The 20479-nt window shown below is 44.0% G+C and overlaps 1 protein-coding gene across 1 annotated transcript in view; it reads left to right on the top strand.

Moving 5' to 3' along the window:
• The window catches only part of PNCK (pregnancy up-regulated nonubiquitous CaM kinase), a 49819-nt gene that overhangs the window by 17060 nt on the left and 12280 nt on the right, over positions 1 to 20479 (top strand). Inside the window, exons 5-7 of the mRNA XM_088462927.1 lie at positions 1764 to 1876; positions 3341 to 3419; positions 14687 to 14774. Of these exons, the coding sequence (XP_088319053.1) occupies positions 1764 to 1876; positions 3341 to 3419; positions 14687 to 14774 (280 nt within the window). The remainder of the gene's footprint in view (positions 1 to 1763; positions 1877 to 3340; positions 3420 to 14686; positions 14775 to 20479) is intronic.

Here is a 20479-nt window from a genome sequence, read left to right as displayed (position 1 = left end):
CACACCACCGCACCAGGCGTCTGACCACCCGAGGGATCAGGGGAAGCCGGCGTAGCGGTGAGTAACGGCCGATCCTAGGCCGCAACCTGACAGTAATACTGAAGAAGGAGATGCATTTTTCCCGGTGCCCTCCAGCAATTTATATTCAGTATCTATATCTGGAACCAGAATTTCCACATGGTAAGAAAACAACTCTGGTTTCTGGTACTTTTCTGCAAGACGCTTAAGCATACACAATCTCCATTTACATATTTGTAGTATAGTGTCGTTAGCTTACTAGCGTGCTCTGAGTAAGTGTAAAATGCAGTTGTTTGAACAAAATGAAGTGGTGAATATGCTGGATTTGGATTCTATAATCACATGATAGGAAACAATGGCCTAAGTACATCTACATGTGCTCTACTGCAGTGACTGAAGATACAGTACAATGCACGATCCAAGATGCAGGTGCGCACACAATACAATAGCTGTTAAACTCTCAAAATATAAGGATTTTTATAAACTGACTCTTGGGGTAAATTTACAAAGATGGGAGCTATTAAGAAGTGATGTTGCCCATAGCAACCAATCAGATTCCAGGTATTATCTTCTAGAAGGCGCTAGAAAAATGAGAAGTAGAATCTGATTGGTTGCTATGGGCAACATCACTTCTTAAATAGAATTCCCATCTTATTAAATTTACCCCTTAGAATAGACATGACTCTTACTGCGGATTTTGCTGAAATTGTGATATTAGTTATAAATAGTTATTAAATGGTTAATAGTATATTTGCTTTATTATTATGCTGTCTGTGCTATAATTGAATTACAGAAGTAATTGTTGTAAGGTGTCGGTTGAATTTTTGAAGCCATTACTAGCGCAGTTCTGCTGGTGTGTAGTTTTTTTAATAGAATTTTCTAATAGTAATAAGTGAGGGAGAGTGGCTATATTCCCTAAAGGAAAAGCTGCTACAGTTAGTTGTCTAGGAGATCTTTAACAATTATTATTTTTTTAAATTAATTTATCAGATCATCTGAATATATATCAACAATTTCTTTTATTTTCTGTGCTCTGTATGTTTGTAATTTGCAAGATATGTTGTAAGGGAGGAACTCCATTTCCGTATAATGCGGGCGAGCTGAGCTTGGCCTAGCTTAGGGCCATTATGTTTATTGCCCTGGTTACTTATGTGGTCTTTAAAATCCTTTATTTGGGTTGGGGGGGTTTAGGTAGCGTTTATTGTAGCTTAGAGGGTTAGGGAGTGTATTTTCTATTTAGGGATCCAAGTATGCCTGGGTTGGGGTTAGGCCATACAGGGTGGCGGGTTATGGGGTGGTTTGATTTATTTTTTTCATTTATTTTATGTACTCTATGATTTTTATATTAAGTTTGGTAATGTCGGGGTATCTGTACTATTAGTTATCATACTCGTATACTGTACTTCTTTTATCTACGGATCTACAGGCCTGAATAGCACCTTTAGGTTGTTTTTGCTTTATATTTTGTGTTGAGAAGCATTCAATATATCCTGTTATGTATGTTCCATATTCTATTCCTATGTACTCTGATATTTCACATCTGCCTCAATTCAATTATTCTGTATTTTTTATTTTATTTTACTTTTGTTGATGGGTGTAAGTTTAAAAAAATTCAATAAAAAATACTCAATTTAAAAAAGAATATATACAGTATCAACAATTTACGTTAAGTCTTTGATTCCAAATTATAATGAGCAAAATGATGAGCCCTGATGTGTAAATCTCTTTATTTCAACATTGTTCAGGCTTTGTGGATACCCCCCCTTTTATGATGAAAATGACTCCGAACTGTTCAGTCAGATCCTAAAAGCAGAATATGAATTTGACTCCCCATACTGGGATGATATTTCAGAATCAGGTACATCATACAGTATATGTTTGCCAAGCGTGTCCATCTGTATGTGTTATTGTATGTCATACCCTCCTTCAACAGAAGTTAATGGAAGGTTTGTATGTGGCATCTCAGCACCCTGCAACACTAGATGTTCCTTTCAACTGATCTCCCCGCCAGTTTCTGAGCCAGGCAATTTATACTAACGTAATGGTTTTAAAGGGATAACCTTTCCCTGTGCTTCTAAAGCTTAGAAATGAAATAATGAGATCCCCTGAGAATCGAGCTGTCCTAACTCTCATAATTATCATCTCTTAAGAGATTTCTTTAGATGAGGTGCATGAAAAACTGATCCCCAGACCGTGATCCTAGCAGAACAGGTTTTCAGATCTGTTTTCAGATGTTTCCCATAGTAACCAATCAGTTTATTTCTATCATTTTGTAGAATGTACTTGATAAATGCCAGCTAGAGGCTGGTTGGTTGCTATGGGAATTTTTCCACATCTCCACTCTTTTGAACTTAGGGTCTCATTAAGACCCGCTCGCAAGCGGGTCGATGTTGAGGCCCTGCGCGCGCGCAGCGGCCGCACTGTGCGTGCGCAAGCCCCGGGGCGAGATAGAAATTCTCTCACTCCGGGACTCACTACAAAAGGGGCGGCTGCCGACGGAACGCCTGCCGTTTGGGGGCGGCCCCACTGACATCACGAGTGATGTCAGTGGTGAGCTTCCGGCTCTAATAGAGCCGATAGCTCACTGGGGCTTGCGGTAGACGAGACCCTACCACAAGGGTCTCGTCGCAAGCCCCGATGGTCGCGATGGTCTTGACTATCTGCCACTGGTTATAAGTATGCTGGAGGGCCGCTAATTGCCCACCCTTGGCATAGAGGGTACTTTGATGTTCTATGCATTGTATAGTGGTTACTAGAATGCTAAATGTATAATAGTTTTTAGAATGTTCTGTGTATTGTATATATCTTACTTGGATGTTTTTTTTGTTTATGTTGTATGTTAGTCACTAGAATGCTGTCTGTATTATTTATAGTAGGGGTGGGCAATAAGTGCCCCCCCAGCAGTTGTATAACTATACATCCCAGCATGCTCTGCCACAGTTTTGCTATGTGGCCATGCTAAAACTGTTGCAAGGCATGCTGGGATTTGTAGTTCAACAACAGCTGGAGGGCCGCTTATTGCCCACCCCTGGTTTATAGGATACTATATTGTATAGGGGACACTAGAATAGTTTATGCACTAAATAGAAGTCAGATGTGGCTAGTAGGTGTAATAGATGATTATAGCTCTATGATATATATTAAAATAGATAAACTTTTGATTAAAAACAATAAAATAGTAGTAATCCTACTATTAGTAGCACACACTCACACATACACCAACTTGAATTGCCATATAGCAAAAGTAAATGATATAGTTTGGTAGTAAACATTGTCATTTTGCGATACATTTTCCTAACGTCCTGTACATGTGTTTTCCCAGCCAAAGATTTTATCCGACATCTCCTGGAAAGAGAACCAGAGAAAAGGCTCTCCTGCCAGCAAGCACTGCTGCACCCCTGGTAAGCTAGCCACGCTGAGTCTTCATCTGCTCCTCTACCCAACCAGTTATCACCGCAGGCTTGGGCAGCATGCCACATATTACTGAGGAACCAACAGACACAAAAACAAACCTCTTTACTGCCATTATATTTTCTCAAGTATGTATTTAAGGCTTGCGCCAATATACACAGACTGAACGCCAGTGTTGATGTGCCAAAGCTGTGCATGATTGCACTAATACACCCTGTATGATATCTTTTGTTCTGTAATGAGGGGGTATTGCAAATTATTATTAAGATAACATTTTTGAACTTAATATTTTTAAATTCAATACTGCTTGAATGGTATGTGCTTGACAAAAGTTTAAAGGGCCTATTTATGAAGATGGCTCGAAATAAAATAATTTTATATCACAGTGATGACATATTTTTGGAGCTGATATAGTGAAGAAAAACAAATCGCCGGGACAACTGAGCAATATTGTACTGTACGTTTTCCAGAGATACTGACTGGCAGTAATATGAAGAAACACACCGCTCACCAGGACAGTCCGGGCACCATAGGCTTTGTCAGAATACTTATGCGCACTGAACTGTAAGCTCAGCAGCAGATGAGACACACACACACACACACACACACACACTAGGAAATGAAATAACAAAAAATGTTTCATGTATTTTTTATTTCACAAAGGAAAAAAAATGCTTTACTTTATTAATAAAGTATTTTTTCTACTGTATGTCGTTCCTCACTATCTCTATCTGAGAAGGCGATAGAAATCGGTGGTACTTGTGTTAAGGCTTTTTTGGTCGTGATAATTAGACCCCTAAAGTGTGTAAAACTGACAGATGCTAAAAAAAACCCTGACATGCTGCAGCTTATTTACGAAGCTAAACCAATGAAAGAGTGCTAGTGTAAAAACATATGTGAGAATATATATAAGTGGGAAGGATATGTGATAGACCGCTGCTGTTTCAAGCACCTGAGGAGCTGACCCTCATATATAGAATAACAATATTAGATCGAAATTAGAGACAGCACCATCTGTTCACGATATACACAATTTATTAGACATAAGTAAAAAAATAAAAAATCAGTATTGTCCCACGTATAGCATAGGGATATATAAAATATTGAATCAATACACAATTAGGGATATTGAGAGATCTCTGTATAAAAACAACATTGAATAATTACCGGTCATTGGTACTCATTTATACCCCTCTAACCAATATTAGCTTACGGCCAAAGTGGAAGTTTATACCGTATGGAAAGTGCATGTTTCTGCCTACCTGCAAATCACCTTTTTGTATACAGTACTTAACGGAGTTTTCTCTGAGGAGTGGTGTCATCTATTATTTGCAAGTTGTGCACACTATAAGGTGTTGCAACAACGAGTATATATGTTTACTATCAACCTATGATGGTTATCTTTTAATTATTCAGTGTTGTTTTTATACAGAGATCTCTCAATATCCCTCATTGTGTATTGATTCAATATTTTATATATCCCTATTTTTTTACACGTCTAATAAATTGTGTATATTGTGAACAGATGGCGCTGTCTCTAATTTTGATTTAATATTTACGAAGCTGTGGTTTTTGTAAGCCGCAGCTTTCCGGAGGATTGGAGGTGAAAATTTAAAACGGCACTCGCAGTCAGCGTAAAACGGCACCCGCAATCAGTGTAAAGCCGGCGTGCTTTACACTGACTGCGAGTGCCGTTTTAAATTTTCACCTCCAACCCCCTGAGAAAAAGCCGCAGCTTCGTAAATGAAGCCATATGACTTTTTTTTTGAATAGATAATGTCGCTGTATTAACACTACTCTACATTTTAAAAGAAATGTAGAAATATATTTACTCTCGGGCAAGCTTATTTGCTATTTGGAGAACTTTCACTTTTGTTTTCTGCTGATATCCCGTCACTTGCCTACATCTATGTATCTTCACACAAGGGGGAGATGTATCAAGCTTTGGAGCGAGAGAAAAGAGAGAGAAATAAAGTACCAACCAATCAGCTCCTAACTGCCATTTTTCAAACACAGCCTGTAAAGCGACAGTTAGCAGCTGATTGGTTGGTACTTTATCCCTCTCCACTTTATCTCACTCCCAGGCTTAGTACATCTCCCCCTCAGCAGATTTCTCTGAGTATTAAAGCACCATTAAAAATACTAACAGCAATCTTCTTCCTTCACAATAAATCAGCATCCTCTGACCCTGTGGGGTTTGGCAAAACTCCCAGCATGCTTCTTATTGTATCCTGGCGGAGTGTCAAAAGGCACAGTAATCAAATGTATCTTTTATGTGATGAATAAATAGCCAGGTATTTAGTAGAATAAATTATACTTAGTTTTTCTAGTATTCTATTTACTGTACTAATGCTGCCGTTCTGTTTGATGGATGCTTTAATGTTTAAGCTATCAGCAAGTGTATTACAAAATCATGAAACAGACCATTTATCTGAAAGTCGCACAACAGTCCCAGAGCCAGAGGCGTGAGTTATTTATAGAGAAAGTTTATTTGCAAGTTTAAATAAATGTATAATGAGTCAGTAAGAGTCTGCTCCCTGCTAAATCATGTTGACTGTTAAAAGTATGGCCAAAGACCTCCAATTTTACTATTTATAATTCACTTTGGTCTCTTGTCATGGTTAAAGACAAAATTAAGGATATTTATAAAATCCCTTATAAGGTTGCTGCGGAAAATATGCTACAACCAAGCATTTGTTGGCACAGTTGCACAGTGGTAGGTAATTTTGCTTTATTTATCAAAATGTTTTATCATTCACAACAAGTGATAAAAGCTCGCTGGGTATGATAAATGGTGCTCCAGCCAATCAGCTCCCAACTGTCATTTCTCAAACAGATGACAGCTGGGAGGTGATTGGCTGGAGCACCATATATAATACGCAACAAGTTTTATCACTCGTTGAGCATGATAAAACTCTTTGATAAATGAGGCCATAAGTCTGTAAACCCCAAAGAGGTTGTGAATTAGGTTTTCTGGAAAGTGTCGCGTAAAAGGGCAGCGTTATAAGAATACTAATATATTTCGGCCCATCAGCATTTTCTAAGCTTTAATAGAATAACTTGGATTAATTTTTCATATAGAGCAGCGTGTGACATTTCATCTTCTCTAACCAAACCAGTTTGGCAGGAGCCAGAGGTCACTATTCCTATAGCATTTAGATTAGAGGATTAGTCAAGCCAGGGACATGCACAGTTGGCTGAGCTGAAACACTATATGCTGTAGTTACTTGTAATGCTCTAATTGGCTACAAATATTCTAGCCCCATCTAGCTCATGTCCTGTTGATCTGTGTGTGACCAGTTTTGAAGAATTTTTTGCAATACTGTAGGTGCTAATATATCACATCTTTATTCTATAAATTCGCATTTAATTTTTCTATTAAAATTCACGTCTGGTTTTATTTTTGCGCATGTAACATTTGACACTCCAATGCTGGGTACACACTTTGATGACATATCGTAGACCAATCCGCCATAAGAGCGGCTGATTGGTAAGCTATAAACACAGCATCTAGCCTTACATCACAACTGGGCTGCTAAGTTGAGATGTCAGTGTCGGCGGTCCCTGCAGCAAGTGTACGGGCGGTCGGCGGGCCACCAGCTCACACAGCCAGATGCACCGATATATCGGAATCGGTTGTGCTGCAGGGCCACAGACATATCGGGCGTACACACCCGCCGTTGCACTCGCCATACATCGCTCGTCGATAGATCGAGTGATATATATCGCCAAGTGTGTACCGAGCATTAGCCTAACCTATCTATTTGGCACACCTTGCCCATGACTCCACATTGTATCAGCAGGTAGATCCTACTACAATGAACCAACTGTTTCCTCAGCATTATACATATACCCTTCAATCCCTGCAACTTCTTCACAAAGACCTGTTGACTGCCGGTTCCATTCCACAGAGCCCCATGTCCTATTTTACAACTACGGGTCACAGTTCCCAGACCACCAGCCTCATAGCTAGGTAGGGGCATTTTAAGAGATTAGGGGGCCCATGTGGTGCCGCGTCCGATGGTGCGGCAGTAAATTCTGGCTTAGTGCCAGATCCTACTGCGCATGCACAGGTCTCTGGGAAAATGCTGCCCATGGCGTTTTCCCGGGGACAGCAGTACTGCACATGCGCGAGTCACCGGGAAAATGGCCGCCGCCATTTTCCCAGTGAATTCTGCTGCTCTGCAGTGCCGTTCCGGCGCTGCAGAGCAGCATTACTGGAGACAACGGACAGGTAAGTATAAAGAGTTAATGGGTGCAGGGAGTGCAGTGTGGGCCCCCCTGGACCCAGGGGCCCGTTTGCAGAGCCGGCGCTAGGCTGCGCTGCGCCCAGCGCTGTCCTGTGTTGCTGCCTCTTCCCTCCTCCGCACCCTCCCCCTGACCTTAAATATCTACTATAGCGCTGGGAGGGAGGTGGGCGTTTCCTGCACCCTCCGGAAACAGTAGCGCTCCGGGCGATGGACCGGCTTGCCCGTGCCTGGAGCCGCTACTGCTCGTGTGCACCACAAACCCTGCACCCATTATAGATACGACCCTGTAGTTAGGGTTGGCAGAAACCCTTGTGCCAGCTAATTATGTGGTTTGTCTTTGTTATGGCTATTTCTCTGCTTTGTATTTTACCTTCTAACATGGCCAGGTTTCAGGAGGTTCATAATGCAGCCAACAGTTGCTTTGATACAATACCCACCCCTGAGTGTTATCACCTGTAGGAATGGCAGGGGCAGCAATGAATTAACTGTTTTTGCCTCCTGTGGGTGCATTTAAAGCTCTACTGTTTCTAGGTTTATATCCAGCTCTGGGCAGAATTCATTCTGTGCATAAAACCTATATTTCTCTGCATTTTACTTCTGGTCATACGAATATGTAATTTGACATAGCGATTTCTAAAATGGTGCTGGTTAAATCCAAAAGCACTTGAAAGGGTACCTGTAGCTCACAGGTTCTCAAACTCGGTCCTCAGGACCCCAAAAAGTTCATTTTCCAGGTCTCCTCACAGAATCACAAGCGACATAGGCCCTCATTCAGAGCCGTACGCTCTGAGCAGAGCGCACGCTCTGAATGAGGGCCGCCCTCCATAATTATGGAGCGTCCTCCTGGACGCTCGTATAGCTGTGGGTCACCACCCACAGCCTATACGAGCGTGCAGTTTGATGGCCGCGATGGTCTTGACCATCGCGACCATCGCCACTGCGAGCCGGAGCCTGCGGTTGAGGTTTTCAACCGCAAGGCCCGGAGTGATTTTGGCTCTATCAGAGCCAAAATCACTCCCACTGACATCACTAGTGATGTCAGTGGGCCGGCTTCTGACGGTAGGCGTTCCCTTGGGAACGCCCCCGTCAGGGAGGCACGCCCACCAAAGGGGGCGTGCTGTCAATCAACATCGACAGCACGCCCCCTTTGATCAGACACAACGAGCGACTGGCGCATGCGCGCGACGGAGCTCCCGCCGTCGTGCGCATGCGCAGTGCACAACATCGACCCACTTGCGAGCGGACAGCCGCTAGCGAGTGGGTCTGAATCAGGCCCATAATTAGCTCCACCTGTGGATCGTTTAAAATGTGTCAGTGAGTAATGAACACACCTGTGCACCTGCTGGGTGACCTGGAAAACGTGACCTATTTGGGGACCTGAGGACTGAGGGCCTGATTCAGAGCCGGACGCTCTGACCAGAGCGCTCGCTCTGAATCAGTGCCCTCCTCCCTAAAAATGGAGTGGCCTCTTGGACGCTCGCATAGCTGTGGGTTACCACCCACAGCTTATGCGAGCGTCCATGATGATGGTCGCGATGGTCAAGACCATCGCGACCATCGGGCTTGCGACGAGACCCTGCGTTAGGGTCTGGGTGACCGCAAGCCCTGGAGTGATTTTGGCTCTATCAGAGCCAAAATCACTCCCACTGACATCACTAGTGATGTCAGTGGGGCCGGATCCAGGCGGTAGGCATTCCCATGGGAACGCCTCCGTCTGGCAGCCACGCCCCCGGCACGCCCACCAAAGGGGGCATGCTGTCAGTCACCATCGACAGCACGCCCCCTTTGGTGCGAGACCCCGAGCGACGTATTTCTCGTCGCTCGCCGGGTCTCGCGCATGCACACGACGGAGCTCCCTCCGTCGTGCGCATGCGCATTCGCCCAACATCTACCCGCTTGCGAGCGACCGCGAGCGGGTCTGAATGAGCCCCTGAGTTTGAGAACCACTGCTGTAGCTGATTCTGAGTTGGGAGCAAAGCAAAAATAAAAAAAAAAGTTAAGGCCCCCATTCATCAGCAATCTGAAAACCACAATTGAACAATTTGAAGATTTATTGCCCGATGTTAGGATTTCCCAATCTAGCAATCTGCACCCATACATTACAGATCTTTTTCAGTGATTTGCAGATCAATTGCAGCAAACACAGATCTGCCAATCTTGAAAGGCCCATCATTTTACTAGGAACGGTCTGCAAATCTGCTTATCATGGCCATACACTAGCAATTTACAGCCGCAATCGATCTGTGCAATCCAGCATGTTGGACAATCTGATTTAACAATTCCAATCACTTTTTGGTTGCAATCTGCGATCTGTGAAGCCCATACATTTCCGATTTTTATACACAATCTATTGCAAATTGCAAAATTGCCACAATCGATTGCTGATGTATGGGGGCCTTAACTTTGTGTTTGAATCAAACCATGTAACAATGCAAGGGGTGCAAGTACATTATTATTATTATCATTTATTTAATGGCGCAACAAGTGTTCCGCAGCGCCTTACAAAGTACATAAACAAATAATTTGACAAAGGACTTACAGTAAAAAATAGGACAAGGACATGGATAATATACATTGATACATAAGTGACCATAACACCTAGATATGCAACAGAGCGTAAGCAACCAAGTGTTAGGTGCTATGGTGGGGGGTAAGAAGTAGGTGAAAGTAAAGTAAGGAGAAGCACAAGAGGGTAGAGGCCCTGCTCGTAAGAGCTTACATTCTAAAGGGGAGGGGCAGACAAACAGGTGTGACACAGATGGGGTAAACGGAGGAAGGAGCATGTTGCAGCAAGTTAGGATGGGAGCTGGAAGGCTTTGATGAAGTAGTGGGTCTTGAGAGCCCGTTTGAAGGATTGTAAAGAGGAGGAGAGTCTGATGGGAAGCGGGAGAGAGTTCCAAAGGTCGGGAGCAGCACGGGCAAAAGCTTGGAGGCGGGAGTGGGAGGAAGTAATCAGTTGGCATGAGAGGCGGCGTGCATTGGTTGAGCGAAGGGGGCGGCCAGGAGAGTGGAGGGAGATGAGGTCAGAGATGTAAATGGGAGAGGAATGGGTGAGGGCTTTGTAAGCAAGTGTGAGAACCTTGAATTGGGTTCTAAAAGGGAAGGGGAGCCAGTGTAGGGCTTGTAGGAGAGGGGAGGCAGATGTAGAGCGTTTGGAGAGGAAGATGAGTCGAGCAGTAGCATTGAGGACAGACTGGAGAGGAGAGAGATGGGAGTTGGGGAGGTCAGATAGGAGAAGGTTACAGTAGTCCAATCTGGATATGAAAAGTGAGTGTATGAGGGTTTTGGTGGCATCCTGGGTGAGAAAGGGTCTAATCTTGGAAATATTTTTGAGATGGAAGCGACTGGACTGTGAGAGGCTCTGGATATGTGGTTTGTAGGAGAGGGAGGAGTCCAAGATAACTCCAAGACAGCGCACCTTGGGGCTAGAAGAGATAGTTGTGCCATCAATTGTTAAAGAAATAGTGGGAAGTGAGGTTATGTTGGAGGGTGGAAAAATGATCAGCTCAGTCTTAGACATGTTAAGTTTAAGAAATCACTGGAACATCCAGGAAGAAATAGCAGAGAGACAGTTGGAGATACGAGTGAGGACAGAGGGGGAGAGGTCAGGGGAGGAAAGGTAGATCTGGGTATCATCAGCATAGAGGTGATAATGGAGGTCAAAAGAGCTGATGAGTTCACCTAGAGAGGACGTATAGAGGGAGAATAGTAGAGGTCCAAGAACGGAACCTTGGGGAACACCTACTGTAAGAGGCTGTGGTGGGGAAAAGGAGTCATGAGAAGAGACAGAGAAGGACCGGTCTGAGAGGTAGGATGACAGCCAGGAGAGAGCAGTGTCACGTAAACCAAAGGGAGTGAAGGATTTGCAGCAAGAGAGGGTGGTCAACAGTGTCAAATGCAGCAGAGAGGTCAAGGAGAATAAGCAAAGAGTAGTGGCCCTTGGATTTGGCAGCAAGGAGGTCATTGCTGACTTTTGTGAGGGCAGTTTCAGTGGAGTGGAGAGAACGGAAGCCAGACTGAAAAGGATCAAGGAGGGAATGGGAGGAAAGAAAGGTGGTAAGGCGTTTGTAAACAACACGCTCAAGGAGCTTAGAGGCAAAAGGGAGGAGAGAGATGGGACGGTAGTTGGAGAGAGTGTTGGGATCAAGGGTAGGTTTTTTAAGAATGGGGGAGACTATCGCATGTTTGAATGCAGAAGGGACAGTGCCAGATGAGAGGGAGAGATTGAGGAGGTGGGCAAGATGGGAACAGGCACAAGGAGAGAGGTAGCAGAGGAGACGTGAAGGGATAGGGTCAAGGGGGGAGGTAGAAAGGGGGGAGGACTGGATGAGAGCCATGACTTCCTCTCCAGATACAGGGGAGAAGGACGTCAGAGTCTGTGAAATGGATGGAGATGGGTGATCAGGGAAAGAAGGAGGTGTAGAGCAGGGGGACTGGTGGGATGTGATGTCCTGACGTATGGAATCGATTTTGGATGTAAAGTAGGTAGCAAAGTCAATGGCAGTGAGTGAGGAGGGGAGGCGGGGAGGGGGTGGACAGAGGAGGGAGTTGAAGGTGGTGAAGAGACGCTGGGGATTTGAGGACTGGGAGAAAATGAGGTTCTTGAAATAGGACTGTTTAGATAGGGAAAGGGCAACACTGTAGGATGAGAGCATAAATTTGAAGTGGAGAAAATCTGCCTTAGAGCGTGATCTTCTCCACTGTCGCTCGGCAGTTCTTGAACACCTTTGCAGATATCTGGTGCATTTGGAATGCCAGGGTTGTAGTGAGTCCAGAGCAGAAGTAAGGGAGGCTTGTTCAGGGCAGGAGAGAGCGAGGATAGGGGAGAGAAGCGAGTCAAGCAGGGAAGATATAGAAATGGCATTGATAGCCTCAATGTTACGTTTAGTGATGGTGGCCTTCGGAGGTAGAGGAGAGGAGGGAGAGAGAGATGGGTTAAAAGAAAGAAGGTGATGATCAGAGAGGGGGAATGGGGAGTTGGAATAATTAGAAATATTACAGCGGTGAGTGAAGACTAAATCAAGTGAGTGCCCACTCACATGTGAGGGTGAGGAGGTCCATTGTGAGAGACCAAATGAAGATGTGAGGGTAAGGAGTTTGGAGGCAGAGGATTCTGTGGGGATATCAATTGGAATATTGAAGTCACCAAGGATAATGGAGGGGAGGTCAGAGGAGAGAAAGTGAGGGAGCCAGGAAGCAAAGTTGTCAAGGAACTTAGAGGGAGGGCCAGGGGGACGGTAAATGACAGCTTCTCGCAGGTGTACTGGTTGGAAGAGGCGTATAGCATGAACCTCAAATGTAGAGAATGTAAGGGATGGTTCAGGGTAGGAGTTGGTAGGGGAAGTGGTGTCAGAGGGTGAAATCCAGGGTTCAGTAATGGCTAGGAGATGCAAGTTTTTGGAAATTAAAAGGTCATGGGTGGGAACCAGTTTATTACAGACTGATCTTGCATTCCAGAGGGCACAAGATAGAGGGACAGTGTTTATGGGAGAGATGTGAATGAGATTATCAGGGTTGCTGTGACGAGAAGGTGAGATTAATTTGGGTGACCGAGATGAATGTAGTGCAGAGATTGTGCGGGCACCAGTGTTGGGAAGGGAACCTGGAGGTGGTGGGCAGGGAGGGAGTTTAATGAGATGTGGGTGGAGGTGGGGTGGCATGGCGTGGAGAGGAGGCTTGGAGGAAGGATTAGCGGTGGAGTAGTAGGACCCAGGTGAGGTAGAAGAGAACAAATGTGGAGTAATGGGAGAGGAGAGGGAGGAAGGCAGACAGAGGAGGGGAGATAAAGGAAGGAGGAGGTGTAGGAAATAAGGGGGGAATGATAAAGGTGGAAGGGGGCAAAGCAGTGGATCGGGCATAAACTGAGTGGAGGAGGAATGTGATGAAAACATGGTCATGGTGTGGCTGGGTAGAGTTTGGGGAGGAAATCTAGATGTAGGAACAGAATATATATGTAAGAGAAAGCGCAGGAGATTTGCAGAGAATCAAGTAAAAGTACAGTGAAAGAAGGTGTATGTGTATTGATAAAAGGTTATAATTGAGGGAAGGAAAAATTGAGATTTAGTGGGGAAGAAAAGGATTATTAAAGTAAACTGTGTTAGAAGACAGATGACAGGCTTGGCAAATAATTAAGGTAGAGATAAACTGAAATTGGCACAGATACAGTACATTATGCTGTAAAATATTTGTGAAATCAGAGAGCCAGCCCAAATATTAGCAAGTAAAGTGTTAAGTTCATAGAGTGAGTCCAGTGAGTAATGTCCAGGTTGAGCAGACAGCAGTTGCTTGTAGAGAAGAGTATGTGAGTTTACATATCTTGTTTATACCTTGTCCAGATGGTCAGGTTTTTTGGATGGGTTGAGGTTAGAGTGGTCTCCTTCTGTTAGACTTCGGTTTAACGCCGGTATAACGCCAAAATATGGATACAGTGCACTTGTAAAATTATGCACTTATTAATATTATGCACCAGCAGCCTGCGGCCTGCAGCCTCTCAATGAAAGTTAAATAGTGAATGCAGTGAAGTACATACATTTTATTTTGCATGCAGGGTAAATACTGGCTGCTTTTGCATGCAGCCCACAAATGCTGGACAGTTTTATTGTTACACTGCAATTTAGATTTGAGTTTGGACACTCTCCTCCCATATCTTACCCTCTGCGCATTTTACATCTGCCCCACCTGCAGTGCAACGTGGTTTTTCCTGAATCACTCGATAATCGTCTGACCGGCCCCATAATTGTATAGTTTGTACCCAGCCTTACTTATTCCTTTTTGCTGTGCTCCTAACTCAAGATTAGCCCCACTATATGTATTAGTAGCAATACATTGTTCTCTTCACCCACCCTGCCCTGTGTTTAGGAAGCTCTGTGATGTGCACATAACCCTTCTACTCTCTTGTACCCAAGTCCAGTGATGATCCAGGAGGTGATGCAAGTTACAGTGATGCTGAAACTAAAGAGATTAATGTAATTTAAACTCACACTCTACGATCTGTCTACTCCCTGCAGGATTTCAGGAGACACTGCTTTGGAGAGAGACATCCATGGGTCAGTCAGCGAGCAAATCCAGAAAAATTTTGCCCGAAGCCAGTGGAAGGTGAGATGGCTATATGATTACCATGATGACGCCAGAGGATATTAACATAAATCCAAGTGAGCCAGACTTATCTTCTGCAGTTACAAATACACTATGTAGACAAAAGTGGTTGCACACCCCCGCGCAAGCGAAATGCATGCCATTGCACACGAGTTCAGAATGGCCACTAATGTGGTTTGACAAGAACACTTGGTAGGGAGGCCCATGCACTTGCAGTTCTACCTCAACAACAAATGTTTTTATCAGGATATGACAATTCCACCTGTCATGTTTCCAGGTCGACTGGACTGGTATACAAAAAAATTCAGTAACCAGGATGGACTGGCCAGCTCAGAATCCAGATCTGAGAACCTCTGAGACAAACTGGAGTGATGGGTGCGTTCTAGGCCGACCCGACCTTCAGTGTCACAGTTGTTCGCTGTACTTAAGGCGGAATGGCAAAACATACCGCCTGCTGTTGTCCAGGAACTTGTGGACAGTTTTCTAAGAAGGGTGTCTGCAGTGATCACTGCACGTGGTGGACCTACAAAGTACTGACGTCAATAAAATCTCATTGATCTATTTGCTGTCAGTGTCCAATCACTTTTGTCTACATAGTGTATAATTATTTCTGATGCCAACAGTCATGGGTTCACTAGAATGGCAGAGATTCAGGTATATAAACCTCGGGCCGTGATATATGCAATTTCTTCAAGTAATTCTTCAAAGGAGGAAGTATGTCGATCGAGAGTTGGTCCATGTTTTCATAGGACAACCTTAATTTGTGGCTCCAGAAATGTTAACCAGACCCATTACACAGAACGCAGATTAAGAGAATGAATACTTATGGACTCCTAGGGGGAAATGTATTAGCCTGCGAGCTGCAAGCATCAGCTATTTCCCAGCAAGTCTGCCCAATGTTTTAAAGGGGCAATCATTTAAAAGGAAAAATAAACCGTTTTTTCCTTTTAAATCATTGCCCCTTTAAAACATTGGGCCGGGAACTTGCCCATGCCTGCAAGTCACAGGCTAATACATTTACCCCTTATAGTTGTTTAATTACATTTGACAAGTACTTGGTAAACTTACCCCCAACTGTTTGTTGTTTCACTTAGCAGTCCTGATTGTTGCTAATTTAGGAATTTTCAAAGGGATTTATCAAAAATCCACTGCAGGGACAGAGCTTGCGATACAGCTCTCCCCCTGCGAATCCCATCCGCACACTTCTCCCTGTATTTTTCAGACAAAAATACAGGGTGACTATGTCTGCGCATGCGCCGCTGCTGGCTACCGCAACCCCTCCCCCCTCGCAACCACCCTTCCCGCTTAGCTTGCACTTACTTCCGGTGATCGGTGCTCTGGTGATGTCCTCTAGGGCTCCGGTGAGCTGGTCTCCCGGGTCCGGCACTGTGACCCTGGTCAGCTGTTGCGCAGCTGACCAGGGACACAGAGCAGGAGCCGGTAGACCAGATGACCGGATCCCCAGAGGACATCACCAGAGCACCGATCACTGGTCCCTGGAATCAGGTAGGTTTGGTTTTTTTTTATATTTATTTTTACTGTACATTGATCAGCTTCTGGTCTATTTAGAGCACACAGCTGATCACTGGGGCCCGGCTCTGCTCTGCATGCTATTTTCTGGTGGCATTATTATCACAGGGCTTCCCCCGGTATTTTTTCAGATTTTATTTTTAGTAAATCTGGGCAATGGGAAATGTGAACTGCTTACTAAAAACATGTGATAATTAGGGTTTGGAGTAGAATTTTACGAATTCTACTTCAGTTGCTCTTTAGTAAATTCATGTGAAATTAAAATAATGTAACACCCTTTTTCACTTTATTTTAGTAAAAATAATGTTAATAAATAGGCCCCTAGTCTCCCTTTGTCTGTTTGCCTCTCCCTCCCTCATATTTGTGTCTCCTCCCCCTTTGTGTGTACAGTATGTCAATCTCCTATTCTCCTCTCATCCCATCTGTACCCCAGACGCACCCATGAAGGAGCTCCCAGTTCCCCGCTAGGACACCCTGTCTGCGCTCCAGTCACACCCTCCTGATATCAGTGGCGCTGCTCAAAAAGAAACAGTAGCGGCGGCATTAGTGTCCACCTCTGTATCAGGTCCATTGGGATCTAGTTCTAAGCCTTAGGGGGAGATGTACTAAGCCTTGGAAAGTGATAAACTGGAGAGAGATAAAGTACCAACCAATCAGCTCCTAACTGTCACTTTACAGGCTGTGTTTGACAGTTAGGAGCTGATTGGTTGGTACTTTATCTCCATCCACTTGATCACTCTCCAAGGTAGTCCATCTCCCCCCCCAAGTTGGAGAGAGATAAAGTGGATGGAGACAAAGTACCAATCAATCAGCTCCTAACTGTCACTTTACAGGCTGTCCACTTTATCACTCTCCAAGGCTTAAGGTGGGTACACACTGGATGATGTGTACCCGGACAATATGTATATAATACTGCGGGTACACATTAGAGCGATGTAATGAACGACGGAACGATCTCTTGTTCTGTTCTTCATTACCTTCAGTGGCGCCGCATGAGATATTGTCTAGTTGGCCGTTCAGCGTGGCCGACCGGACGATATCGCATGCGACCACAGGAGCGCGCAGACTGTACGTACACACTGTACAATCCAGCCGATATGGCGTCCCGAATCGGGCCGGGAACAACATTTATGGCCGACATCGTCCCATTGTGTACCCAGTGTTAGTGCATAGAACCCATTCTCACTGTTCTTCTGATGACAATATCTGCACAAGGAGGTGTCCCGTGAGCTCTTGCAGAATTAAGTAGCTTTAATGAGAACAAATGGTTTAGTAATGAGATGAGGACAGCAGAGTACAGGGAGGAACAGTTTATGTGTATTTAGGAGTGAGAAAGTCTGTGCTTAATAGAATTATCAAATCAATAAACATTACGTGTGGCGCTTGATAGCAGGTAATTGCAATGGGTGATTAAGACTGAATATAAAGTACACACAGCAGGGGGTAGTTGGCTTACGCTTTGAATTTATTCAGGATAACTTACAGATGTACAGATGAACTAAGCACAATAGCCACTGTTCCCTGATGATGACATACTACTTATGATCCTGTTTCACTCTTCACCTACCCCTCTTTATATTGCTATTCAAGTGCAAAGTGGTATCATGTGTGAAGGTGCAGGGGATTCCTTTCGTTGATGGGCAGGTAAAAGGATTCCATATGCATAATAAGCTATGGGGCTGATGCCGCTGCTGCAGGGTCTGTGTACGCAGTGGATGTGTGAAAATATTAAATTGTCGCAGACGCTGAGGAATGTATTGAGATGCCCACCGGCGGCTTTGCCAATCCAGGCATCTGCGTACAAAGACGCAACATCGGTCGCAGTTGCTTCAATTATTGGTCTTTTGAGTAACCTTATGGTCGCACAGAATGACCACAGGTACTGAGACGCCGGAGACATTTTTCTTGCTTACAGGATCGCTGACGCAGGATGTGACACTCCCCAAAATGGTCGCGACACACCACTCCCTGTTGACAGTTAGGAGCTGATTGGTTGGTACATTATCTCCACCCACTTTATCTCTCTCCAAGGCTTAGTACATAGACCCCTAACTTCCCAACATGGCACAAAATCAGCACCGTACATTATATATTTAAACACACTGTAAATAGTGGAGACTGCACAAGCATGAAGACTTTCCCCCTGCTGCTGGCTAAGCTTTTGTGCAAGGGGTTTAGTGCTGCCAGTCTGGTGGTACTTTTTGCCTATCCTGCTGTGTGCTTCCTTTTTGCAATACCACCTTCATTATAATGCCAGTTTTAGACTGTGCTCTATATACATATATGCTATACATATATCTGTGTGTGCATATATTTACATATAGCGGGGTCAGACTGGAGCATGAATGGCAGAGGTCAGTTGGAGGGGTGTGCCCAGCCACTGGGGGTGTGGTCATCCATCTGAGAGGTGTGGCCATCCCACAAAGAACGTTGCATATTATTGTATTATATACAGTACTCAGACCCCTAGATATGCCCCTGTACAGTACTCAGACATGTAGACATAAAGCTGTGTAAGGAGCCCTAGTGTCTGCATACTTACCTCGAGGCTATTCCTTCTCGTCTTTGCTGCACCTGTTCCCACACTGTATGGAGAGCAGTTCAATTAAGCGTTGCTGTCTTGATGAAATCACGTTGTGATGCTTAAGGGAGCCGGGGGCCTCTCTCTGCATCAAGCTTTGGTGAACAGGTGCCGCCGGAGCTATTAGGGCCTCCCGCCAGAGATTATTTTTTATTATTTGCTTATATACTGTAGCAACACTCTTCACAGTATTGTACAGAGAATATTTGTCAATAATTGTATTTTATTTTTTTATTTTTAAATATGGTATGACATACAATCCAAGGAGGGTTGGTTTCACTTTAGCATGTTTATAAAGTATTTTATGCATATGGGCTTAAGCGACATACAGCTTTATGGCATTTGTGGAACTACACATCCAGCCATGTTTGCAGGACACAAAAGGCTGAAAAGCCACCAATTACAAAATGTTGTTTCCCACTTGTGCACTGCTACCTAACCACCGATTGATAGAACATACTGCACCGACCAGTGGTTAGTTTGAACAGGTACAGAATCACAAGAGATGCATAAGTTTCTCTCCTTGCCAAATTTACAAATGAACTTCAAAACATAGGTGCAGGAACTGCGCCTAAAGGCTCTACAGCAGAGATGTGACTGTGACAGTCTGTAAGAGCCCCCTGGGCCAGTCCATCATGATCATGCTGGTCCAATCCTCCCAGAAGCGATCTCACATGGGCTGAAACCGCATGTGTGCATGCACAACTATATTGCCTGCCAATGATCATTATATTTCTGCACCCGTTCCTAGAAGCCGTAGGGTGGGAATTTTATGATTAATGGTGGTTATAGCATAATTAAATCACACATAGGAAATGTATAACAATGCTTATACAATCACATGAAAGATGAAACTGATGTATCAATAATCAGCTCTTGGCAGTAATAAGATGGTGAGTCTGTCCCGTCCGTGTGGTTTTGTAGTCCGGACCCGGGTGTACTATTTTGTTATGAAGCAGAGTGAAACGCTAGTGGATTATTGTTATTTTGTTATTGTTATGCCAAGGAAAAACATTCATAGGTCCAGAGAGGAGACAAAAACAGAGGAAATCTCTATAGGGCAAGAGTAAAATTTCCTCTAAAAACATTAAATTCTATTAAACAGTCGTGGAAGTTGTAAAAGACCAGACAGCATTAAAAAAAAAAGATCACAAATGAAAGCTGTTAGTTAAATATGGTTAACAGAACTATTGGGCAATAAGCCAAACATAAAAGCACATAAAAGCTATTTAAAGAAAAGAGATCGTATGATGAACAGAATGCTGCTTTGGCTGTAAAAACACAAATGATGGTATCAGTGTAAGCCTGGAGAGATTTTCTTTGGGATAACCTATAGCAACATTTTTGAAGCAACAGACGTAATATGTAATATCGTGACCACCTACAGTATGTAACGTATCCAAAGTGAATAATTGTCCTTGTGCTTAGATTTAGTTGAATGAAAAAGAAACATTGTAAAATAGCTGTAATACTAACAACACAGACAGCTGTTTATATTCTGTATAGACATGCAAAGGCAGATGTTGTGTTTGTCCCTGTTGTATTTGCAGCAGATTATACTCAGTAGCGTAACTAGGGCAGGGCGAGCGGGGTG

The sequence above is a fragment of the Taudactylus pleione genome, unplaced genomic scaffold (assembly GCF_031769625.1).
Source record: "Taudactylus pleione unplaced genomic scaffold, aTauple2 ptg001288l, whole genome shotgun sequence".
NCBI classification, from domain to species: domain Eukaryota; kingdom Metazoa; phylum Chordata; class Amphibia; order Anura; family Myobatrachidae; genus Taudactylus; species Taudactylus pleione.
Note: the sequence above shows the minus strand (reverse complement) of the source record. Positions and strands in the feature narration are given on the sequence as shown.